This window comes from Chelonia mydas, chromosome 10 (assembly GCF_015237465.2).
Source record: "Chelonia mydas isolate rCheMyd1 chromosome 10, rCheMyd1.pri.v2, whole genome shotgun sequence".
Lineage (NCBI taxonomy): Eukaryota > Metazoa > Chordata > Testudines > Cheloniidae > Chelonia > Chelonia mydas.
The window spans coordinates 11,976,587-12,003,105 of NC_051250.2; the positions used below are offsets into that span (position 1 = coordinate 11,976,587).

The window sequence follows — 26,519 nt, forward strand, 5'->3', positions numbered from 1 at the left end:
GAGCCTAATCTTGAGCAGTTTGACCTCCTGAAGCTCTCTTGGAAATAGTTTGTGCTTAGCACCTTTCTGGATCAGGCCTGTTGTTATCATGACAGGAGATGCAGTAACATAGTGATGCATACTTGTCCTGGGCTGAGATTCCCACCCCTGCTCTGGCCTTCTGTATGCCAGGTAAAAGGCCTGGAGCAGCATAAAGGAGCTGTGAGAGTACATCTGCACTTCAGAAAAAATACTGTGGGAGTGAGTCTCAGAGCCAGACTCGGGCTTTCTCTGTGATACTAAAAATCATAGAATCATAGAATATCAGGGTTGGAAGGGACCTCAGGAGGTCATCTAGTCCAACCCCCTGCTCAAAGCAGGACCAATCCCCAATTAAATCATCCCAGCCAGGGCTTTGTCAAGCCTGACCTTAAAAACTTCTAAGGAAGGAGATTCTACCACCTCCCTAGGTAACGCATTCCAGTGTTTCACCACCTTCCTAGTGAAAAAGTTTTTCCTAATATCCAACCTAAACCTCCCCCACTGCAACTTGAGACCATTACTCCTTGTCCTGTCATCTTCTACCACTGAGAATAGTCTAGAACCATCCTCTTTGGAACCACCTCTCAGGTAGTTGAAAGCAGCTATCAAATCCCCCCTCATTCTTCTCTTCTGCAGACTAAACAATCCCAATTCCCTCAGCCTCTCCTCGTAAGTCATGTGTTCCAGTCCCCTAATCATTTTTGTTGCTCTCCGCTGGACTCTCTCCAATTTTTCCACATCCTTCTTGTAGTGTGGGGCCCAAAACTGGACACAGTACTCCAGATGAGGCCTCACCAATGTCGAATAGAGGGGAACGATCACGTCCCTCGATCTGCTGGCTATACCCCTACTTATACATCCCAAAATGCCATTGGCCTTCTTGGCAACAAGGGCACACTGTTGGCTCATATCCAGCTTCTCTTCCACTGTCACCCGAAGGTCCTTTTCCGCAGAGTTGCTGCCTAGCCATTCGGTCCCTAGTCTGTAGCGGTGCATTGGATTCTTCCGTCCTAAGTGCAGGACTCCGCACTTATCCTTGTTGAACCTCATCAGCTTTCTTTTGGCCCAATTCTCTAATTTGTCTAGGTCCCTCTGTATCCTATCCCTACCTGCCACCGTACCTACCACTCCTCCTAGTTTAGTATCATCCGCAAATTTGCTGAGAGTGCAATCCACACCATCCTCCAGATCATTTATGAAGATATTGAACAAAACCGGCCCCAGGACCGACCCTTGGGGCACTCCACTTGATACCGGCTGCCATCTAGACATGGAGCCATTGATCACTACCCGTTGAGCCTGACAATCTAGCCAACTTTCTACCCACCTTATAGTGCATTCATCCCGCCCATACTTCTTTAACTTGCTGACAAGCATACTGTGGGAGACCGTGTCAAAAGTTTTGCTAAAGTCAAGAAACAATACATCCTCTGCTTTCCCTTCATCCACAGAACCAGTAATCTCATCATAGAAGGCGATTAGATTAGTCAGGCATGACCTTCCCTTGGTGAATCCATGCTGACTGTTTCTGATCACTTTCCTCTGGTGTAAGTGCTTCAGGATTGATTCCTTGAGGACCTGCTCCATGATTTTTCCGGGGACTGAGGTGAGGCTGACTGGCCTGTAGTTCCCAGGATCCTCCTCCTTCCTTTTTTTAAAGATGGACACTACATTAGCCTTTTTCCAGTCGTCCGGGACTTCCCCCGATCGCCATGAGTTTTCAAAGATAATGGCCAATGGCTCTGCAATCACAGCCGCCAACTCCTTTAGCACTCTCGGATGCAACGCATCCGGCCCCATGGACTTGTGCACGTCCAGCTTTTCTAAATAGTCCCTAAGCACTTCTTTCTCCACAGAGGGCTGGCCACCTACTCCCCATGCTGTGTTGCCCAGCGCAGCAGTCTGGGAGCTGACCTTGTTCGTGAAGACAGAGGCAAAAAAAGCATTGAGTACATTAGCTTTTTCCACATCCTCTGTCACTAGGTTGCCTCCCTCATTCAGTAAGGGGCCCACACTTTCCTTGGCTTTCTTCTTGTTGCCAACATACCTGAAGAAACCCTTCTTGTTATTCTTAACATCTCTTGCTAGCTGCAACTCCAGGTGCGATTTGGCCCTCCTGATTTCATTCCTACGTGCCCGAGCAACATTTTTATACTCTTCCCTGGTCATTTGTCCAATCTTCCACTTCTTGTAAGCTTCTTTTTTATGTTTAAGATCCGCAAGGATTTCACTGTTAAGCCAAGCTGGTCGCCTGCCATCTTTACTATTCTTTCGACACATCGGGATGGTTTGTCCCTGTAACCTCAATAGGGATTCTTTGAAATACAGCCAGCTCTCCTGGACTCCTTTCCCCCTCATGTTATTCCCCCAGGGGATCCTACCCATCAGTTCCCTGAGGGAGTCGAAGTCTGCTTTGCTGAAGTCCAGGATCCGTATTCTGCTGCTTACTTTTCTTCCCTGTGTGAGGATCCTGAACTCGACCAACTCATGGTCACTGCCTCCCAGATTCCCATCCACTTTTGCTTCCCCTACTAATTCTTCCCGGTTTGTGAGCATCAGGTCAAGAAAAGCTCTCCCCCTAGTTGGCTCCTCCAGCACTTGCACCAGGAAATTGTCCCCTACATTTTCCAAAAACTTCCTGGATTGTCTGTGCACCGCTGTAGTGCTCTCCCAGCAGATATCAGGATGATTAAAGTTGCCCATGAGAACCAGGGCGTGCGATCTAGTAGCTTCTGTGAGTTGCCGGAAGAAAGCCTCATCCACCTCATCCCCCTGGTCCGGTGGTCTATAGCAGACTCCCACCACTACATCACTCTTGTTGCTCACGCTTCTAAACTTAATCCAGAGACGCTCAGGTTTTTCTGCAGTTACATACCGGAGCTCTGAGCAGTCATACTCAAATAGCTATGTAGACGTTCCTGCTTGGGCTCTGAGACACACCCCCTCACCAGGTTTAAGAGCCTGATTGGGAACCTCTACATTGCTGTTTTTAGCCCCAAAGCTCGAGTCCAACTCCCCTGTAGAACTAGGTTCTGAGACCTGCTGCCACATTTTGTTTTGGGACTTTGGGGCAGGGGGTTTCAGTGTAGAAGTAGGTCAGAGGTTTTCAAACTGTGGGGTGCCCCCCCTAGGGTGGGCATGGAGGCACACTGTGGGGGGGCAAGCAGCAACACTAGGCGGCTTGTGCCAGCCCTCATGCGGGGCGGGGAGAGAGTGCCACCTGCACCCTGGACTCACCTCAGCAGGCCACCCAGCCTGTGGGTCAGTGTAAATGTCTGCTGCGGCTGAGCCGATTTCCATTCCTGGCAGCCTCTGCAGTCAGCGTTGGCTCCGCCTCCAGAGGTGGTCACATGTGCTGTCCCCCATTCTGAAAAACCTGAGGGGGGGGGGTGGCAGAGGGGCAGGTATTGGCCCTGCTCTTGGGTGCATCTTGGCTGCAAGGTAGAAGCAGCCCACTGCTGAGGAAGCCTTGGCTGTGCTGTTGGTAAGTATCTGTGTATTTGTAACTTACAGGTGCAGGTAATTTCATTAAAGGTGTGTTAAGGTCTGTGTTAGGTTTATGAGCAGGCTGTCAAGAATATTTCTGGATGTGTCTATTTTTGGCTGGGTTGTGGGGGGGGTGGAGGGGGCCACAACCAAATATTGTAACTCAGAGGGTGGCTCAGCTCAAAAAGTTTAAACCCGCTGATGTAGGCATACCCAAGAAGCCCCAGGTCTAGCTAGAGGAGAATTCCCCTGGTGCAGGTGCTGAGTAAGACAGCCAAAAGCTGTCCTCCAAAGACCCACTTGCAAGCACTGGTGTATGGGGGTGAGGAGCATTTTGGGCGTGGGGAGGCAGCTTGTAGCACTGTGGAGTTTCTGGCAGCATCCCCCTCCCCACATCTGTCTAATTTACACCATGGATTTCTGTGGCCCCTGGAGCAGATCAGAATTGGGAGGGTACAAAGGTTACTTAAAGCCCTCTCATCTCACCCCACCGCAACCCTGGGTGGCTCATAGAGGCACAGCATGGAATCTCACCCGGGTTCTAATAGAGCTGTCTAGGAGGTAGTCGCTGTATAGTTACTAGAAGTGTGACACTAACTCTTTATCAAATCGGACTTGAGCTAACACTGTGCCCTCCGGAACCGATATGGAGCACATGTGTACACACAGACACATCTCCCCTCTCCTCTTCCCATTATACACTCAAACTCTTTCCCTCTGCACACAACAAACACATGCAACCCCAAACCACAGAAAACAGATTCCTAACTCCCCATCTTCTCCAAAGGAGCCGGCAGTGATTTATTGGTTCATGTCAGTTAGCAGGTGGCAGTTGGACTCAAGGCTGAGGCCGCTTAGCCTTTGATAAATAGCATATTTACCAGTGCTCCATCTTCCAATGCTATCCACATGTGGCCCAGAAAGCAGCACAAAACTATAATAACAAACCTCATCCCAGCCTTCTGCAGAGATGGGAAGCAGAGTGTATAATGAATGTTTTCCTGCTAGAAGTAGGTTGGAATTGAAGTCTGCTGCCGGTACCAGTTCCTTGATTCTCATCCCTGGAATTATCTAGAGCGCTTGCTTTATCCCAGCCATCTATAATGAACTGAGCTGGGACAGATAAGCTCAGTAATCAGAAAATTGAGAGAAGCATTCCTCGCTGTGATAATCTTGTCAGCTGGCTAATATACATGAACATTTTTTACAGCATAATGATGCAGGAGGGCTTTTTGCTTCTTTCTCTTTGCTTGAAAGGGTTTTGGCAAATGATGGGAGAATATCAAAATCTAATGTTCCAAAGAAGATTTTGGCTAGAACCTCTTCCCTTGTCTTTCTCCTTTGCTTTAGCCCCTGATGTATCCAAAGGGGCGGGGAATCAGGCCATCCCTGTCCCTAGCTATAATGCTGCCATGTTTTTCATGCCTTTCCTGCAGCAAACAGGTGTGCGAAGATACATTACGCTGGAACTTTGTTTCTCGCTGAGCAATGTGACTAGGCATAGCTCTGCAGTTGAATGCATATTCTTTTTGCCCACCTACCCACTGTCCCCTTCTTGTGAAAGCAAGAAACTGATATCAGCTGGCTGCATTTGGACCTGGTACACCAGTGCAGAATTATGATGCTCTACACATCTAATCAGTACAGTTGAAGGGTACTGTTTGTTAATGTGTTATCTCCCTGATGTTGAATACTGAGCCCTCTGTGTTCACATGGTTTGCATCTCTAATTAGGGTTGTGTTGCTTATTATTTCCCCTGTAAATGGAAAGCATAGCATCTGGCCATAGATTTATGGGAGGGAGTTAGCGATCAGGAGGTACAAGACAGATGCTGAAGGAAGAGCCAAAATGTGAGGAGGGGAATAGGTGTACAAGAACAGACAATGAAGAATGAGTGGGGAGGGTATCCAGGCTGGGAGGAGACTAATAGGGCCGCAGGGTGTCTGAAAGTTACTTACGCTCAGAACTGGTTGTCTCTGCTTAGAATGCCTGAGGTTTTTTGGATAATAGTTTAATAGCAGGTAAAATATACCATTTCTCCCTCCCCCGTGCATGGACTTTTGGGCACTGGATGAGGGACACAGATTTGCATAGCCAAAGGAGATCGAAGCGATTTCTATACATTCCTCCCTCTGCTCCCAACCTGACAATTATAGGGCCTGAAAAGAGATACCATGTGCTCAGATTGAGGCTTGGTTTCCCAGCCGAAAGGGAGCTGGGGCAAACTGTTTTCTTAATTCTTCATCCACTGTTTCTCCCCCACCCCAGCTGGGTAACTTGTATCTGAAAGGGTTGGAAATTCTCTCCTGGCTGATGGGTGCAATGTAGAAGCCTTGAACAGAAATTGGACTGGACAAGGCCGTCTGATCAGCTTATTTCCTGTGGGAGTTATTGGTGCTAAATGAGGTTGCATTGCCAGCATAGAACTTCAGGTGCTAGGGAACTCCTGCTTACATGCAGAGTTCTCTGCCTCGATTTACTCACCAGGCAATGGATGGGGAAATATACAGAAGAAGAGCAATGGCTCCGCTTGAACAATATCAATTCTCCCGCCCCTCTCCCTCGGTTGCCCCATACAGCCTTTGAGCAAATGGTGGGAGAGATCATTGCAGGTGTGTCAAGAGAGGGTGTATTAATTGGGGAGCTGGTACTTGGCACATGTAAAACTTGTATTTCACAAAGTACATTGGAATGATTTCTAAACTGAGGGGGAGCTGGCTGTGGCATATGAAATGGCTGCCTCCCTGCTGTTACTCAACATCATGTTATGAAGTGAAGTTGGTTTCCATTTCTGTTGTGTCTAAGCTGAAGAACCACATGACACTGGACACAGCTGTCTGATGGAAATGAAGGCACTTATGGGATCATAGTATTTGCTGTAGTGGATGGATTATGGGCCATCAGGTTGTTGTAAATGCCTGATACTTCAGAGGAAGGTGAAAAAACCCATAATGCATCTGGCCAATTGTACCTCCATGAGGAATACTAACGATAAATTCCTTACTGCAAACTTATATTAGAAAACCATGTGCACCATGGTCCATACATCAAAATATTGAAGTTTCAGGACTCCTTACTCTCTAAGAGTCCAGGGCATTCAGTCGTGTGATTCAGCAGTGTGCACCCATGTCTTTCATGTCTCTGATGGATGAACTAACCTCTTGTCCTATTCATGCAGATGGAGGTGGAGCTAAAGAGCCTGAAGTCTCAGGCATGCACAGCAGCGCAGAGCACCTTCATAACTACTGAGGAAGTGAACGCACTCAGGTGAGCATGTGCTAGGGGCTGTTCCTTCTATTTGTTACACAGTTGGGGAGAAGGGGAAGACCAAGTTGGTATTATAAAAAGAAACAAATGCTGCATCCTCATCATTTATATTGTGGTAGCACCTAGGAACTCCGGTCAGAGACCGGAACCCCATCTGAACAAATGTAATACTGACAGACCCTGGTCATCAGCAGACGGGATTGAACCTGGGACCTCTGGAGCTTAATGCATGAGCCTCTATTGCATGAACTAAAAGCCATATGGCTCTTAGCTAAGGCCGTAGAGCAGACTAATTAATCTCTAAGTGGTCTCGGTACCCCTACATGGGACAGAACACCACACCAACACACAACAAAAAGACAGCCCGAGGAAGCTTACAGTATAAGTAACTAAGCTTTAGGGCTGGTCATTACACTGACCGTTTCCTGATAGGGTATTTTCATAGTAGAATCCTTCTTTGTCCACCTACCTTCACCTCATGCTCATTTCACCCCCCAAAACCCAGGAAAATTCCAGGAGCCAGGGAAAAGCCCTGCGGCCTCTAGCCTTTCTTACACATTGTCATTTTCAGACCATTTTTCTACCTGGGGTTTCCCCATGCTCTGGTTTTGGAATCTGCTTGAGTCTCTTTTCCTCTGTTAATTCATGTTGCAGTGGCTCCTTCATCACCTCATTTACTTCCCTCTTTGTGGAACAGCTTTGCTGTTTGTTTTTTATTTTTACTGGATCTGGACTTTAAGTTCAGGACCTGTTGGCATCCACGGAGAGAGGCTTAGAAACAGCCTTTTGTAATACTGATGTGCTTCCCGTGCTGGAGAGAAAAGAAAAATGGTTCTCCTAGTGTGCAATTGCAGATGGCAGAGGGATACATGTTGTGATTCAATGAGAGAGAAGTTACAAAACAGCATTTCAGCAGAGGATACATAAGCACTTACAAAAGCTACAATGAAACTAGACAACCTTTCAGTGTGTTTATTAAAGTATTTACAGCTCCTGTTCCAAGGTAGGTGAAACAATAAATACCGAGCACAGAAAGTTCATCTGTATCCAGAATGTTTTAATAAAGTTCCTTCTTTTTAAACTGAGCCAATCTGTTCGATCTTGACAACTTGCATTTGTGGTTCTGAGCTGAAGTGAGATTTTGGCTGGATTTCCTTCTCTTAATTCTTTTCTATTTTCAGTTCCATCACTGTAAAAGTATTACGGCCTCTCAAGAGCGAAAGCAGGATTTTGCAGGAGGCACAAATTACTGGCCTGCATTTTATGGATTTTCTAAATCCCCCCCTCCTGGCTTGTTTTACAGCTCTGGAAGTGTTGTTCAGTATTAGAATGGAATGGATTTGAAAATGGCCAGTGTTCAGCTAAGCTGTTCTAATACAATAGAGAGCTCTTAAACTGCCCTTTGGGATGTATTTCTCAGGGACAGCTCCCACAAGATGGAGTGGCAGAATTTTGGAGGCCTCCCTCCACCAAATCGTCTTTTAATGAGATGGTACTGTCGGTCACACCATGGTTTTGTTCCCCCACTCCCAGGAGGGTAAATCAGTTCTTCCTAAATCCTTATTCATTCTGCCTTTCACTTTCTCCAGGGGGCACATAGGACTATCCTGAAGCACGGTGTTTGCAGTGCTACCGGGGTGTTCAAAATCTCTCCAGCAGCAATACAACTCATCCCTTATTCTGATTAATATTAGCTTCTCTATCAGTAAAACCAGCATCCTGTTTGCTGTCTTCTGGGAGCTGGAGGCTTTCAGGAGATTTCTACAGTAACTCCCCAGTCTCCCCCTCTCTCCTGGTTAGTATGGACTGCAGCACCCTTTCCATTTAGGAGCAATTCCAGTCTCTATATTTTCACCTCCAAGATTCATTATTCAGTGTTTATCTTCATTAAACAGCATTTGCCATCTATTAGCTGAGCAATTTCAAGGATAGCAGAAAACAAAACAACTGGATTTCCGCATATTCCAGGACTTCCTGAGATTGCCGATGCCTGCCTTACATGGAAATGGATCTCATTTCTCACTTTGTCTATCTTTTCCCTGATTTGCAAACCTAGATTTCACAAATGGCACTGTCAGATCTCTTGCAATGGTTCTATTACTGAGCGCCAGTTATGTGCTAGGTGCTCTGCAAGCAGAGGAAGCCCCTGTCCTGCTCTTAAAGGCGTGGCAGTCTAAATAGAACTCAAACGGTATTTTTTTTGAGTGTGAGTCCTTTGCCTGTCAACCCCATAACTCTGCTTCTTTCGTTTAAATTGTGCCTCGGAATTCAAATAGAGTGTCCCAGAAGTGGGCTCCTCCCCAGCAAAGCCATTTATATTCTGGAACAGTTCTCCAGTGAGGAGCAATAAATTGAAGGCAGAATTGAAAGCTGTGTCAGGCTAAGAGGCCAAGTTTCTGGGGCTGCCTCTCATAGTAGCACCGTCCACCTCCCGCCCCTCCACCACACACACACCACAAACACTTCCAGGACCACACACTTCTGCAGCTAGGGTCATCTGAGACATTTGACCCTTCAGATCTACTATAAGATTATTTTTGGTAGATTCCCAGTGTAGCTAAACCTTCTTTGTTCAGATGGAAATCTGTCATTGAACCGTTTTTTGTTGCAAGGGTGGTACTGGTGTATTAAAATACAGAACATGTTCCAAACCCTGGTGTTGGTGATTTGGTGGTTAAGCAGGCCTGCGTGGTATGGCATGCAAGGATGTGAAGTTGGATTTCTTTCCTTTTCTTGTCACAGTTTTATGACTCTCTTTGCAAGGTGGATGGAAACAGTATAAAGTTGCTCATTTGATTTCATCCCTTCTTGCTGCTCAGCATGTGCAAGTTTCGTGGGCCATGGGTTTCCAACAGAAAACACACACCGTATGAAGTGTTTTCTTTCAGCTGGAGGCTTCTTCAGTCTGGGGCTAGTGAGCAACTTCTCATCCCCTTCTCCACACAAGTAGATGGACTGCTCTGCTGCTGTCGTCTGCTTTCTGTCTAGCAGAACATGGAATTCTCTTCTCTGCAGAATTAGGGAGAAAGCACTTTGTTTGTGGTTCCAGAGTTACCCAATCTAGGAATGCAATGGTGTTCCACCTCTCCTGCTTCTGGCATCCCCCATGCACTAGGGCTGGGAATCAGTAAAGAGCTCGCGTACTGTAACACAGGTAAACCCTTGCTGTCACGGAATCATGAGAAATTTTCACAGGGTTCCCCCTTGCATGGGGACTGGAATAGTTTGTTGTGGTTGTCACGTTAGATAGCTGCACTTCTGAGCAATTGTGATCTTCCTTGTGGCCACCTCACTTAGTCTCAGGCCTCTGGTCGTCTTTCTTGAGGTGGGATCTCACTATCCACTCCCTCCTGACTGGGGTCTTAGGCTGCAGACTCCTGCAAATCACTAAGATTATCTCAGCAGGTCTGACTTTAGTTCAGCACCCATAGTTTTGTTCTCTCAGGGGCAGTGACAGAGTATCTGGTGATCAGCCAGGTGTCACAAAACAAAGGTATCTTACAAACAGCAAACATCTAGCTTATCAGGTGTCACCATTCTTCCACATGGAAACCCTGTCTGTTTCCAAAGTACTGCAGGGCCTGCCCCTCTGCATCACAGTCTCATGTCCATTCTTGGATTAAGCATGAGTGGCCCTCTCCAAGGTCAAGGTCAGCCCTCTCCAGGCTGTTCTTTGTTTACCAGGCCTCTTGAACCAGGTCAGACCTATACATGCTATTTCCCCTAGGGGTGAAACTTCCACAGAGTAGATACCTGCATTAGGAATTTGCTCTAATTACCCCCGCCCTCTTGATATTAGTTCCTGCAGAAAACCCTTTGGCTCCCCCCCATTTAGCCAGGAATACAACTACAAGTCGCTCCATAATGATACATATAACATTTGTAAAATCAATATAATAGTCTTTAAATGTTCTGTGTGTCCATAGCTGCTCTCGCAGTGGACCATGGGAGAACCCTTCACATGGCCGCCTGCAGGTGGCTCCCTGCAGCAAAAATGAGTTGGGTGGGTGTGATGAGGAAGGAGAGGTTTTGGAGGGTGGGAAGGGGAATCTGGTGGGGAAGGAATCATTGTGCCCTCCCCTCCTTCTCCATTACAGTGTTAAGGCTTTGTCTACTACACTATCAAGTTTTGTTGGCAAAACTTATGTCGACACCCAAAAGTTGACAAAACAAAAATCGCCAAAGGGTGTTCACACTTACTCCCTCTGTTGACAGACCATGTCCACATTGTGGGCACCGTCATCGACAGTGTGAGCAATGCATTGTGGGTATGTATCCCACAGTGCAGTGTTGTGGGAAGGCGGAGCTGATCGCTGCGCATCTTGGGAGGATTCCCTCCCAGTTCTCCCACAGGCTCCTCAGGTGCCCGGAGCGGCCTCATGAGCAGCTCTGTGAGCTTTCCATGCTGAGGAGTGTCAAAGCAGCGCAGCAGTCTCTCCTTCCCCCTTCCTTGCGACAGCAGTCAGCCTGCCGCTGTGTTCCTAGTGCAGGGCAGAACAGGAGCATTCCAATTATTTGCTCTTTGTTCCCCAAAGGGAGCAGCACACTCAGCTGTCAGATACTTTCTGCGGCTTTGAAAGGGGAGGGGCACATGCCTGCAGGGCAGCAGAGATCAAAACACTGAAAGTCTCTCCTATGGGGTGGAAGTTTTTTGTCGCCGAAACTGGGAGTTTTTCCGACAAAAGTCACATTGCAGTGTGTACGTTTTCACTGCTTTGTCACCAAAAGGCAGTTTTTGGCGACAAAACTTGGTAATGTAGACAAAGTCCTAGAGGAGCTATCCCTGCGTGGTTCCACACCACCAGTTCACACTGCTGCTCCTTGTTTGTGGTATATCTCTAGTCATTGGAGTCTATTGCCTGCTGCCAGTGGGGATGCAGGAACTAGGAACACAACTGTACTTACATTCTTTCCCCGTACAATTTGCCATTACAAATTCACTTTGGCAGAAAACAGGTGGAAGAAGAATACAAACTCTCCAAATTGGAAGGTGGGGAAAGAAACCCCACACTTCATGAGGGAATTATTTTCACTGCTAACATTTACCATGGGCCTCAGCACACCATTCATCTACAATCCGATGCAGCCACTCTCCTGGACTAAGCCCAACCCCATCAGTTAGCTGCTGTCCTGAAGGAACCTGAAAAATTGAAGGGAACCGTCAGAAGCCAGAGAAAGGAACGGGAAAGAACTGTGTGCCTCCAGGCATTTCCATGTAAACTTCACTGTTAAAAGCTAACTTCTGAAAACAAATGCAGGATAGTCACAAAGGACAATGAAATCCACATTAATCCCTTAAATCTGTATTCACATCCTGTGAGTGAGTGAAAGCTTTAAAAAAAATATTTTGTCTCCTTTTTCTTTAGTATGGAAAGTAAATTTTCAGTGAGAAGCTTGAAAGACTTTATCAGTTTTTCTCCCTCTCCCCTCGAGAACAAAGTGCTCTTTTGACAGACTTTTATAGCTCTAAATGTGAAATTCTTTCCCAACTTTATTACTTCCGAGGAGACAATAAAAGACATTATTAATGCTGTCATTCCCCTTGTCCCCTGTAAATCTTATTTGCCATATTCTTCAGCTCTCATAATGGGAAAGGGTGGTCGAACAATTTAGTTTGTTGACCACAGGGTATAACAAACCGTGTTTAGTCAGTAACCCGTTTTACTTGGGTGGTGATAAATCCGCAAAGGCTGTTGTTTTATAACGAATAAATAAAAGTAATACATTAAAAAACAGCTTTAGTAAAGACTTAAGTGGCAACAGCTGAAGGATCTTTTCAACTGGAACAAATCTGAACTTTTTCTTTCTGCTGTCAAACAGAAACTCCAGTAAATCCTAAGTGTTGTCTATGGATTTAGTGAGTAGGTAGCGTTACAGTGATTCAAAAGAAATTCATGTCCTTGTCAATGCCTGTTAGTCACACTTGCTGGAAATCTCTGCTCTGTTTCTAACACCATCTCATTGCCATCTGGATCCCTTAATAGTGTCTTCTCCACACATACATTTTCTGTTCCGTTCAATAGTTTCCAGTTCAGCAGTAGCTTTTCTACATGGCAGTGCCCTCTTCACAGATGGGGCATACCGTGAGAGAGGCCCCTATCAGTGGCAATACTATGCTGCCAATCACACTGTGCTCTGCTATAGCTGTCAACATTTTAATCTTATAAATAAGGACAATAAGGAGAAAAATGGGAGCACCTGTTAGCTCCATTGGACTCTGACAGTTTTCTGGAAGGAGAGAGTTGGAGAAATACTTCATTTTTTCCTGCTTAAAAAATAGGAATGATCAGTCTGCTTGCCTCAGGTGTTACTATGGCACCCGTCACCATAGCATCTAAGCAGTTCCCAGATAAATGAGATTTGCATGGCGAGGTCTTTCATGGATCAGCCTTTCCTGGTAGACGAGGCTTTGTTGGAGATGTAGGGTTTTTTCCCCTTCGTTGTTTTGTCCTTCTAAATTGGGACAGCGGTATAGATGCTGTGTGCCCAACACCAGAATGATTCCAACTATCTGGAATTGGAGACACATGCAAGACCAAGATACTGGGGTAGATACACAGGTCAGAGCAAATGCAACTCCTTCGTGATCGTTCACTAACTAGATCTCCCCCTTAGAGCTTGGGAGGCAGTGTCATAAAACGTTGTGCCTTTACAGTCTTCACTTTTGAGTTACCTTAAGTTTCACTGCATCTGCTCCAGGAAAGCCCCATCAGAGATTTGACGCAGTCTTGTCAAGCATTGAAACAACTGCATGTTTTCAAGTTTCTTTGTAACGAATGAATGGGTAGATAGTCAACAGTGAATTTCAACGAGGCTTCCTGCACCAGCAAAACTCAGCATTTTATAGTATCAATATTGTAGCGAGTAAATGACAATTCTTTCCTCCTCCCACTGAAAAGCTGCATTTGTATTCACTCTAGGTCACATGTTAAATTGATAGGTGACCGTACTGAGCCCTGACCTCTTTCTAGTTTACTTTTTGTCGTTCGTCATTTGAGTCTGTCCTGGATTGTTCTCCTTACAAACACCTGTAGAACAACCTACAGCTGAGGAAGAGTAACTCTGGTGCACAAGTTGAGAGGTAAAGAATGTGGGAGAAAATGGATGCCATATTTTTTATTGTTGGCACCTAGATGAGTGGAGCACAAGGTAGCATGTAGGTTAACACTGCCTTTATGCCCGTTGGAGAATCCAAACACAACACCAACCGGGCCCTGAGTCTGAGTTTACTCAAATTAAAAATGTCAATGACAAGTAAGTATCTTCTCTGGTAGTTTAACTGCGAACTGCAAGTGCTCTGCTATGTTATATACTGAGAGGCTCTCCCATGCCTCTCTCTCTTTGCCACTGGGAAGTGCTCCCGTGGGCTGTTTAGGAAAGACCAAGTAGCACAGACTGTTTGCCTATGGTTCTCAGTATCCCCCAGGGGAGATCCAGGGCACTTTACAGTGTCAAACATAGACCAGTAGAGGAGTGAGAACAGCAGTGCTGGCTCCAGCAGCCAGCACAAGAGACAAGCCATTGCTTGGGTACCAAGTCAATAAAGGAGAGATATTGAACCCTGGTTCTCCATTACAGTGAGGGTGGGGAGCAGGTGCCTTTGGCTGTAGTCTGTTGGGGTACTTCTGCACTGCAATTCAAAACCTGCGGCTGGCCTGTTCCAGCTGTCTCAGACTTGCAGGGCTCAGACTAAGGGGCTGTTTAATTGTGGTGCAGAGGTTTGGGATGGAGCCCAGGCTCTAGGATCCTGCGAGGCAGGAGGGTCCCAGAGCTTGGGCTAAAGCCTGAGCCTGAACATCTACATGGCAATTAAACAGCCCCGCCACCCCGAGCCCTGCAAGCCCAAGTCAGCTGGCACACGCCAGTCTCAGGTGTCTAATTGCAACGTAGATATACCCTTGGATGCTCCATTTCATAAATGCACATCTCTCTCTTTGTAGAAGGAGGCAGAGTGAAAATGTAAACAATTGAACGATTCAACTAGCTGAATGTTCATAAGACAAGTAAAAAATCTCACTCAGTGACCAGAGGGGGAAAACATTAGACAGACTGTACTGAAAAATGGCAGGCATCTCAGACTATAACAAACATTCTGAACACACATTCTCTATCCCACTAGAACAGCACCCGTGTATAAAGCACCATGTCTTCCTGGGCATTAAATTAAGGACAGGAATCAGTTATTAAACCTTAAAAGTACATTTGAAATACCATATAAACATCATGGCTCAACCATAATCCAGTTTCAGCTTGATCTTTTTTCAAACTCTGCTTTCTCTGGAGACACTTACATGTGGTATTGGAGGGCAGCCCACAGCTGGTACCACAGGCAGAGTGCTTGTTCTGTAGGAGGCAAGAGATAAATATCACCCCTTAGTTTGGGAGGGTGGGTGGTGTTGAGAGATTTGTTAGAGGTTTTGAGCCAAAATGCAGAATATTGAATATGAGGATGTCATTGACTCTGAACGTTTTGGGTATCTGATTCCGACCTTCAGTAGCTGCTATGTTTTTTTCCTTACAGAAAAAATTCTCTCTTCCTTTGGTATGTCCTGAAGGGTTAAAAGCACTTTTAAACACAATGTGAGGAGTAACGCTAAGTTACATCTGAAGATGCTGTCATACTGCAACAGCTTCTGGAAAAAGCAGGTGCCCAGGATGTTAGTGGTTTATATGGAATGACAGAGGAGAGTGCCTCTCACCTTTTTCGCCAGCCACTCTTTACCTGAATTATGTATGACTTTTCAATGTCTATGTCAAGGTTCCTTCCCCACTCTGAACTCTAGGGTACAGATGTGGGGACCTGCATGAAAAACCCCCTAAGCTTATTGTTACCAGCTTAGGTTAAAACTTTCCCAAGGTACAAACTATTTTACCTTTTGTCCCTGGACTTTATTGCTGCCACCACCAAGCGTCTAACAAATATAACCGGGAAAGAGCCCACTTGGAGATGTCTTCCCCCAAAATATCCCCCCAAGCCCTAAACCCCTTTTCCTGGGGAAGGCTTGATAAAAAATCCTCACCAATTTTCATAGGTGAACACAGACCCAAACCCTTGGATCTTAAGAACAATGAAAAAGCAATCAGGTTCTTAAAAGAAGAATTTTAATTAAAGAACAAGTAAAAGAATCACCTCTGTAAAATCAGGATGGTAAATACCTTACAGGGTAATCAGATTCAAAACATAGAGAATCCCTCTAGGCAAAACCTTAACTTACAAAAAGACACAAAAACAGGAATATCTATTGAGCACAGCTTATTTTATCAGCCATTTAAACAAAAGAGAATCTAACGCATATCTAACTAGATTGCTTACTGGCTTTTTACAGGAGTTCTGACCTGCATTCCTGCTCTGGTCCCAGCAAAAGCAACACACAGACAGAGAGAGCCTTTGTTTCCTCCTCCCACCCCCCCAGCTTTGAAAGTATCTTGTCTCCTCATTGGTCATTTTGGTTAGGTGCCAGCTAGGTTATCTTTAGTTTCTTAACCCTTTACAGGTGAAAGGGTTTTTTTTTCTGGCCAGGAGGGATTTAAAGGTGATTAGCCTTCCCTTTATATTTATGACCATCTAGAACAGGGGTCTCCAAACTTTTTGGCTTGCGCATCCCCAGGTGAAGAGTGGAAGAGAAGACCTTCCGCCGACGTGCCTCCGAAAATAGCTGTAGCTGTTGAGCTGCCGCCAAAGTCCTGTCGCGGTCTTCGGTGGCAGTGCAATCGTTGCCGGTGTCTAGAACATTATTAACTAGCTTAATTAGTTTTTTCTCTTTAAAGAACAACCACAGACACTCTGAAAAAACACCCCCTTGACATGGCCAAGGTAATATTGGTGTAGGAACTGTAAATATTGAATTTCCTGATAAATTGGTCTTTTACCTGTGCATACTTAAAGGTGCAATAATGTTGTTTTATTCTTTTCATTTAATGTGGTATCTTATCATTGGAAGAATATTTTTGGACAGGTGTGTGATTTCTGTCTTTGGGTCCTCATTATTTTACTCTTTCCAGTAGTGGGACTAAAGCAGGGTTAGAGCATTCGGAGTTTCAGTGTATTTCTTCCCCCCGTCTTTACAGGTTAAAAATTGAAGAGTTGGAGGTTGAGCGAGGGCGGCTAGAAGAAGAGAACAAGACTCTGGAAATGAAATTGGAGAAGCTCACTCTCCAGGTAAGAAGTGGGACAGGACCAGAAGGGCTGAAGAGCTTGGCACAGTCCAGCCTTGATGGATGGGTATACTGACAAACTTCCAGAAGTTCCTTTCACAGTCCACAGGTCCTTCCCCTTCAGCCCAAACCAAGCCCATCCCACAAACCCTTATCTGTGTACGATGTTCTCATATTGAGATTTTGGTGTTGTATTCAGGCATGCAAGAACAGATGCTTTTTCCAGTATACTTGGGTATACTTCCGTTTAGAAGCCTCCAAACCTTTGTCTGTGCGAGCAAACTTCACAGCCATAACTAACCACTGCTGCAGCTCGAGCAGCACTGGGAGCTGTTGTATAGACTGTTTTCTCCACTATGATGACAGGTTGGTAAAAATGCCTCGGCGCTGTTTACATTACAGCTTCCCACCATCATTACCGTTCGCGCTGAGCAACGCTCAATAGCTTGCGGCCTTATCTGATAAGAGCTATTCAAGTCCAGAACATGATGATGGGGTATGGAAGGAGCAGGTTGTGGTGGCAGCGATCCACACACTCTCCCCAAGAGGAGGAACGTATGAAATAAGAAATCTGAGTGAAAGAAAAGCTAAAGTGCTGATTTTACCATGGCACTGCAGGATTTTCCCATATTTTTGCTGAGGCTGATGCTTCGCCCATCTCATAAGCAAGAGTTTCAACTTTTTTATTCTGGATACAGCAGTGAAGCCTTCCTCTCCCTGAAGCTGGCAGTAATAGAAGGGGATGCTTACTCAGGCTGCTCTCATCTCTGAAACACTGTTACTCTGTGCAGAGGGAGGGGTGGGAGTGTTACATTTAAAGCATCTTCTGTTTGAAAGAAGCTGGAGTGAGCGAGAAGCGAAGCCTATTTTGTGTTTAATCAAAGGCCATCCTGCTCCGAGCAGTGTTATCTTTCTCTGATGTGCCGAACAACCCAGCCTTGTAACATTTCATTCTTTTAATTTTTCTTTCTTTCTCCTTTTTCCCCTTTTTGTGTAAATTGCTTTATGATGGTAGAAAACCTGCAGGTTTGAAATTACCCGAATTTCAGGCAGACCATTGATTTTATCTTGACACCTATTAGAGGCAAATCAAATCTTTTTTTTATTACCAATTCCTGGAGAAGGGGGAAGTGACAGCTTTGATAAAGCAGGGAGCTGAGAGCTGTTGAGTGCCTCTGCTGAGCCGTGGTTAGCGCGAAACCTGTCACCCGGCTCTCCTTTAATTGGGTTTCTGTCATCAGAAGGAGATGAAAACATTGGGTTTGGTGTTCTGATGCTCCGGTCTCCAAACATACACAACAGCAGCTTTGGTTTCAGAGCAGGTTACAACTCATTCAAATCATATTTAATCTGTCCTCACTGCCTCAGGGTAGCTGCCAGCTCCCAGCACTGGGGCATCACCATTCTGGCCAGAGTAATTCCCTGTTTTGTTTGGGATTCTCAGAGAGATCTAGTGTTTAAAATCAGTGTCAGCAATGCCAGTAGCCCCGCCCTTGAGATGCTAAAAGCACCAAGCTTCTAAGGTCTGTCTGCAGCAGGAAAGGTTCAGAGCCTTTCATATAGTTTTGCTAATTGTCTTATTTTAGACAGAAGTGGGTGGGTAGGTGTGGTCCTTTTGGTAGCTGAGCTCATTTAATGCTGTGAACGTGATGCAATGATAAAGGCTGGGATCAGGACATCAAAGACAAAGCTGAGACAGAGCCTTCATGTTATAATAAAACCACTCGCCCACCATGTCAGCAGACTTGGGTGGCACAGTGACTGTTGTATTCTTCACAAAATTCACAATTCAAACAAAAGTAGTTTGAACTCATCCCAGGCTCTAGTAGCGCATATCACAATAGTGCAATTCAGTGGCAGTGCTCAGAACCCTAGAGTTTAATAATGGTGTGGTGCAGATCAGGGCTATGTGAGGGGACTGGAGAGGAACAAAAAAGACCTAAGAATGCAGGGAAAAGGAAAAGATGTGAGGAAGACAAGAGGACAGGCAGGCATAGAGAAGGAGAAGAGGTTATCTATCTGAGCTGGTTCAAGAAGGAGAAACCAGCCCCATCAGTAGAGGTTAGGTGGAGAACCCACCTGAGGAGAACTGGACTAAGTTACAACATTCTTGGTTTTAGTTTGGGAGGGCTAAGGCTTGGACTTAGTTATTTGTTTAACTTTTCCTTATCTTCCCACTGTTTGTGCATATCTTATAAGCTTGGAGTTCTGGTTCCTTTGAATCAGGAAGTGAATAGCAAGGAAAGGAGAACAGTATAGATCAACTCCTTGGGCAACTGTGATTTCTCCAAATGGAGACGGATCTGTGCAAGTCTCAGTGCTGAAAAGATGTGAATTACTGATCAGTACCCACCCAGCTGAGTGGTCAAGAGATCAGAACTGCCTACAAGATAAAAACAGCCTTGCTACCAGGGGTTCTGGTCCTGGAGGTGCAACAGCACCCCCTGGCTTGAAGTAACAATAGCAACCGAATGCACCACTTCCACCATTTTCTGGGTTTCTGGTTTTGTTCAAAGGCTTTCAGCACCCTCAGTATAAAAATTGCTCAGTGGCCCTGCTTGCTAATGAAGATTAATTATTCATTACTTGAGTCCCAAGTCCCCAGCAGGCCCAGGCTCAGAATTACATCCTGTGTAAACACTTCTGTTGACTCTAGGCACTGCTGCGGACTGGGTTATCTGCTGCTGTATACCATTAAATATGGGTTATCCAGCTATTAATCTCTGCAGTCAGATAGTGCAAGGAGAATATGTTGGAAAAAGGTAATTCGGCACTCAAATGGAGTCACTGGAATATGCCCAAGTCAGTTTATTATTTGTTGCTTACTCCTGAGGTAGAAATCGGGGAGATGATGGGTTAAAATAATATCTTTGTCAGAAAGAAAAGCAAGAAAGGAGAACAAATGGTAATGTTACAAAATAACTTTTTAAAATTTACTGAAGAAAAAGTCCCCTAGTGAAGTTTCAGAAGTGGGAAAAACAAAGGATCAGAGAAAATAAAGAAGTAAAAGAGGTAGAAGACAATGAACAGATTAAGATTTGGCAGAGGTTTTTTTTTTTAAAAAAAAAATCTGTAGCACTTCCTTTAAAAATAAATAAATAAGCCATTATTGGAATAAATAAAAGTTACTTACAAGAGAGTGTACAAAATTTGTTGATATGTTGGGGAGAGGGGTGTGACAGAAAGTGAGTGAAATCAAGCATAACAACTTAAGTGCACCAATCTTTATGTACTGAAGTCTGATCAGTCCATAAAACCATATGCAGTGAATTCAAACCTGAAGGGACATGTCCAGCCTTTAGTAGCCAAGAGTTCAGGACCACTAAGATTTGAGTGTATTGACCCATGAAAAAGTTATCTTCAAAAAAATTCTCACACATTGTCACATGCCTGTGTGTCTGAGTATGGCCATTTTGCCTTTGCCTGTCCCTGAATTGGCTGCCGGTAGTGATACTGCCATTCAGTGAACTATATGGCACTAACTGGGCCAGAGGGCAGGTATGTGCTTTGAAAGCTATTGTTGTGTTAGGAGGTATGTGATTTATACTCCCCGAGCCTGTATTAGCAAGTGAAGAAATTGATGAATATCCGCAGCAGCGTGTATAGCCTCTGCCTCTTTGTATTCTCTGCTTGCTTGGGGACATCTTCAATTGTGGCTAGAGGCTCCATCAACTTTCACACCCTTCAATTCCCAATATCCCTTTGGCTCTTGACACCTAGCTGGGGGCTGGATTGATTTTCCTTCACTGGTATAAACACAATAGCATGGATGTTACTCGCTGTTCAGATCTTTACTGCTAATAAAAACCTCAAATTTCAAAAAAACAGAAAAAATGTTTGGATTGCGGGAAGACATCATCACTCCTTTCCCGTGACACATCTAACTGAAATCTTTTGAACCTGAGGTAGGGGGAGATCAGCTGGTATGAAGGCTGAGGGATCACATGCATTTAAGTGTTCACTCATCTGCATCCATTTCTGCTATGGCAACCCCTGCTGGAATAGGAGAGCATATCTGCTGCTATGACTTGCTTTTGCATATTGTGGGCAGACTGTTGCTGCTGTCTCAGAAAGTGGCTTAGTTTGTTAAACAGTCCAGAACACTTCAGGCAATCTGCCCTCTACTCATTGTGGGAAACTGCAACTTGAAGCCAGGAACAAAAGGGACTGATCAAATCAGTGCTTTTTGGAGAAAATGGGAGGAAAGACTTCTGAAGAGTGCTCAATTAGCATTTATTACTGCTAGGAGTCTTGTTTACGGGCAATGGAGCGGATGGTGAAGTGTTCCTTATGCAAATACCACTCTCCTGCTTTTCCTGCTCTCCTCAGCCCTTCAAGTTGAAGGAGAAGAGATTCTTCAAGTTTGGCTGCTTCAAGGAAGATTGATTAAAATCAGCTGCAGTTTGACTTAATTGGATCCATATGTTTGGAGAGGGAGCTTGACTAGTTAGAACTTCTTGTAATTAGTTCACAGCTGGTTGGTGAGAAAAACAAAACTCCAGTTACAGTTCAGAGAAGTGGATCTGTAAAGATAAAGAACATCTTCCTGTCTTTATATTCGTACATTTTCAGGCTCTGAAAATTGTCTAGTCCTGTAACCAGGCTAGCAGTCTGATTTCTGTGTGAGAGACAAACTGGGTGTGCAATTTGCTTTTTTGTTTCTGGATGAGAAGAATCAAATAAAGTTGGAATAGAAATAGATGCTGATAGACAAGGAAATATGACTAAGCTAACATGGAAGATAGGAGAGACTCCATGTTGTATAGGGCAGAATCAGGAATATTTTTGGTTATCTGTGAGCCTTTAGACTAAGTCAAGAGGCTCTGAACAAGAGGACTCTGGAACCAGATACTCTTTAATTGAGAGCCCCCAGGAGTAAGAATTAGAATTGAATTTATTTATCTACCTTCCTCATTAAAACATAATACAATAACAAATATATAGTTGTATATTGTACTAATATCCTTATAGATACTTCAAAAACAATTGAGCATGCAAATTAACCAGGAAGGAGAGATTGAATCATAGAATCATAGAATATCAGGGTTGGAAGAGACCTCAGGAGGTCATCTAGTTCAACCCCCTGCTCAAAGCAGGACCAATCCCCAATTAAATCATCCCAGCCAGGGCTTTGTCAAGCCTGACCTTAAAAATATCTAAGGAAGGAGATTTCACCACCTCCCTAGGTAACACATTCCAGTGTTTCACCACCTTCCTAGTGAAAAAGTTTTTCCTAATATCCAACCTAAATCTCCCCCACTGTAACTTGAGACCATTACTCCTTGTTCTGTCATCAGCTACCACTGAGAACAGTCTAGATCCATCCTCTTTGGAACCCCTTTTCAGGTAGTTGAAAGCAGCTATCAAATCCCCCCTCATTCTTCTTTTCCGCAGAGTAAACAATCCCAGTTCCCTCAGCCTCTCCTCATAACTCATGTGTTCTAGTCCCCTAATCATTTTTGTTGCCCTCCGCTGGACTCTTTCCAATTTTTCCACATCCTTCTTGTAGTGTGGGGCCCAAAACTGGACACAGTACTCCAGATGAGGCCTCACCAATGTCAACTAGAGGGGAACGATCACATCCCTCAATCTGCTGGCAATGCCCCTACAATATACATCTCAAAATGCCATTGGCCTTCTTGGCAACAAGGGCACACTGTTGACTCATATCCAGCTTCTCGTCCACTGTAACCCCTAGGTCCTTTTCTGCAGAACTGCTGCCGAGCCATTCGGTCCCTAGTCTGTAGCAGTGCATGGGATTCTTCCATCCTAAGTGCAGGACTCCGCACTTGTCCTTATTGAACCTCATCAGCTTTCTTTTGGCCCAATTCTCTAATTTGTCTAGGGCCCTCTGTATCCTATCCCTACCCTCCAGCGTATCTATCTCTCCTCCCAGTTTAGTGTCATCTGCAAACTTGCTGAGGGTGCAATCCACACCATCCTCCAGACCATTTATGAAGATATTGAACAAAACCAGCCCGAGGACCGACCCTTGGGGCACTCCACTTGATACCGGCTGCCAACTAGACATGGATCACTACCTGTTGAGCCTGACAATCTAGCCAACTTTCTATCCACCTTATAGTCCATTCATCCAGCCCATACTTCTTTAACTTGCTGGCAAGAATACTGTGGGAGACCGTGTCAAAAGCTTTGCTAAAGTCAAGGAACAACACATCCACTGCTTTCCCCTCATCCACAGAGCCAGTTATCTTGTCATAGAAGGCAATTAGATTAGTCAGGCATGACTTGCCCTTGGTGAATCCATGCTTACTGTTCCTGATCACTTTCCTCTCTTCTAAGTGCTTCAGAATTGATTCCTTGAGGACCTGCTCCATGATTTTTCCGGGGACTGAGGTGAGGCTGACTGGCCTGTAGTTCCCAGGATCCTCCTTCTTCCCTTTTTTAAAGATGGGCACTACATTAGCCTTTTCCCAGTCGTCCGGGACTTCCCCAGATCGCCATGAGTTTTCAAAGATAATGGCCAATGGCTTTGCAATCACATCCGCCAACTCCTTTAGCACTCTCGGATGCAGCGCATCCGGCCCCATGGACTTGTGCTCGTCCAGCTTTTCTAAATAGTCCCGAACCACTTTTCTTCACAGAGGGCTGGTCACCTCCTCCCTCCCCATGCTGTGCTGCCCAGTGCAGTAGTCTGGGAGCTGACCTTGTTCGTGAAGACAGAGGCAAAAAAAGCATTGAGTACATTAGCTTTTTCCACATCCTCTGTCACTAGGTTGCCTCCCTCATTCAGTAAGGGGCCCACACTTTCCTTGACTTTCTTCTTGTTGCTAACATACCTGAAGAAACCCTTCTTGTTACTCTTAACATCTCTTGCTAGCTGCAACTCCAGGTGTGATTTGGCCTTCCTAATTTCACTCCTGCATCCCCGAGCAATATTTTTATACTCTTCCTGGTCATTTGTCCAATCTTCCACTTCTTGTAAGCTTCTTTTTGAAGGGAAGGTACAAACTAAAGGGCCATCAGTGGGGATTGTGAAACCTCTTTTTTGCGGGAAATACCGTCATTCAAGGTGCTTTTTAAAAGTGAGTGATTTCAGAGGGGCCAATTCCATACAATAGAGCCCTCCTCAGCAAAAATGCCACCACTTACTAGCATCACGCAGAGTGGAAGGATCTCTCGGCTTGGTCTCCACTAGGAGTTAGGCCTTGTCTACATGGGGAAATTGACCAGAACAGAATTCTGGAAAGCTGTTCACATGGGGAGGCTATTTCAAATAGCTTATTCTGAAATAGCTATTCCAGTCAATTTCCCAAGGTAGACGAGACCTTTTTGGTTTGTTTGTAGGTGTTAGCTAAAAGATGCTAATGACTGCATTCTAAAAGTCTGATGTAGACAAGGAAGTTTAGACTTTAACACAGGCTAAACTGGTCAGTTTCAAGCCTGGAAGGAGCCTCATCTTTAACTTGACTAGCTTAACACATGTTAAATAATAAACTGTCCTCTCTGATTTAGACTGTTAAAACATATATGTTAGCACATGGTAGCTAACACCTTCTAACATGCCTCTACATCCGAGCCTAATCAAAACCTGTCTGATTGGTGGTGGGAGAGCACATGCTTTCTTCATGTAGGATGCAGAAGCATCAGGGGGATGTTTCTCCTCTTTTAAGCATTAATGACTCATTATATAGTTAGGTCTTCACCCTCCTGGCAGTAACTAGTTGGGAATTAAGGGCCTCAGGCAAGTTGAGGTCACTTAATAGTCTAACTGCTCATTATGTGAAGAATGGATGAATCATTTACATAGTTATAAAACTTAAAGGGACACTGTCAGCCATTCTAAGGTCTCCTAATTGACCTATCAAATATGCATAAATCTCATTCCCTGCATAGTTTGTCCTGGTGATTTCTCTTTCACAGACCACCTCTCTCTGCCTTTTGTCCTTTCTTACATGCCCCCAGTTCACATGAGACTCCATATCACAGCTTGATCTCAGTGAAAACCTTCCCTGTACCCACACTTAGATACCTATTCCCCCCATCCCCCTTTCTTTGGTGAGGGCTTCTTGGATGCAAGAGGATTTATGCAAACTGCATGCATCTTTTTCAACCAGGCATGGCTTTTTGGATGATTTGTCATTGATGGAGCTGATTATGTGTACCCCTGGTTGAGAACCACTGCTCTAACCCTCTGTGTTCCCTCCCCAGCTCCTACCTGGAGTTTTGTCCCATTTCTTACATGTCAGTTATAGGCAAAAATTCTCTTTGGAGCATGACATTTTGCACCACATCCTTCACTGTTGTAAATGGACTTAGGTCTATTGACCCCAAGCTCTGGGTCTGGCCCTCTATTTGTGGGACAAAATAAGTTGCTCAAAATACTAAGTTACATCTGATTTATACAGCTGTTATTTCCTTGATCAAACTTACGGTATTTGCCGTTAAATACTGACCTAATCCATCACTTATTGCGCAGGCACATAACTGGCAGATCTTTTATTTCACTGTCTCCATCAGAATGTATTTTCAGGCATTTGCAAGTGGCTTAACCCTGTTTAAAAGTCTCCCATTGTGACCTGTGTGCCACTCAAGGTTTCTATAGAAATGTGGTCTGAGTTTTATTGGCAGCGGTGTATAACAATTTTGCAAAGGTGTGACATCTCAACATTTAAAAAAACAAGTCTTTAAACCTGATTTTAGTTTAAACTTGGTTTACTTCCCGGATAATCCACACAAAGGAAAAACTGTGGCCACACTAGCCTGCATATGGATGTGTATCACACCAACAGTTTTAGGAGAAGGGCTCACTCCTGATTCTGCACTAGGCCTTATTCCACTTGAAGATTTTATTGGCTCAGTGAGTATTTGAGGTGGGCTGCTAACAACGTGTAGAGTCCTGCTGAAGTGGATTCCACAGCCAGGCAGGAGGAGCACTGCCAGCAAATTCACTTGTGGTTTGTATGTTCTGAAAGTGATGACTACTCATGAATGGGGGTGTGGGGGAGGAAGGGGTGTTTTATGGGAAGGTCTAGAAGTTGTTTTTCCAAGTGCCAGGGAAAGGAGGGGGCAAAGGGTGTTACCTTGTTAGGTATCCAACTTTTTGAGACTCATGGGTTATTAAATTAGCTAAGGCTCCACAAGTGTGTGTGTGCATTAAATCTGAATGCCCTGGGGCTCTGAGAATTGAGGGGAAATGGAAACTTGCTGTGGGATCAGGAGGTCCTGAGGGGTGGAGGCTAGTTCAAGTATTAGTCATAGGGACCATTGAGAGAATCCTCCAAGTCTGACCTTCATAGCATAGGCCACACAGTTTCACCAAGTGATTCCTGCATCAAGGCCCTAATTTCTGGGTGAGCTTTTGGAAAGACTTACACTTCAAGCGATGGAGAATCCTCACTTCCCTAGGTAGGTTGACCCAATGGTTAATTTATCCCCATTATTTTTTCCACAGTCACCTTCATCTTTTATTTCCACATCATCTTGTGTACACAAAACGTCCTTCTTGGTGTGGTCCACAAAACAACTCAAAGGTCAGCAGAGGAAGGGATCAGGTAGACCTGCCATGTGAACAACAAACTGTTTGTTGGCTTAATGTTAGCCCCGCTGAATGGGATGTGCAAAATGGG

General features: G+C 44.9%; 1 protein-coding gene across 11 annotated transcripts in view; it reads left to right on the top strand.

Moving 5' to 3' along the window:
* MAD1L1 (mitotic arrest deficient 1 like 1) overlaps positions 1 to 26,519 on the top strand; it is a 557,068-nt gene that overhangs the window by 316,492 nt on the left and 214,057 nt on the right. For all 11 annotated transcript variants that reach the window (XM_043524561.1, XM_043524558.1, XM_037910943.2 and 8 more), the window contains 2 exons: positions 6,686 to 6,774; positions 16,843 to 16,933. In XM_043524561.1, the coding sequence (XP_043380496.1) occupies positions 6,686 to 6,774; positions 16,843 to 16,933 (180 nt within the window). The remainder of the gene's footprint in view (positions 1 to 6,685; positions 6,775 to 16,842; positions 16,934 to 26,519) is intronic.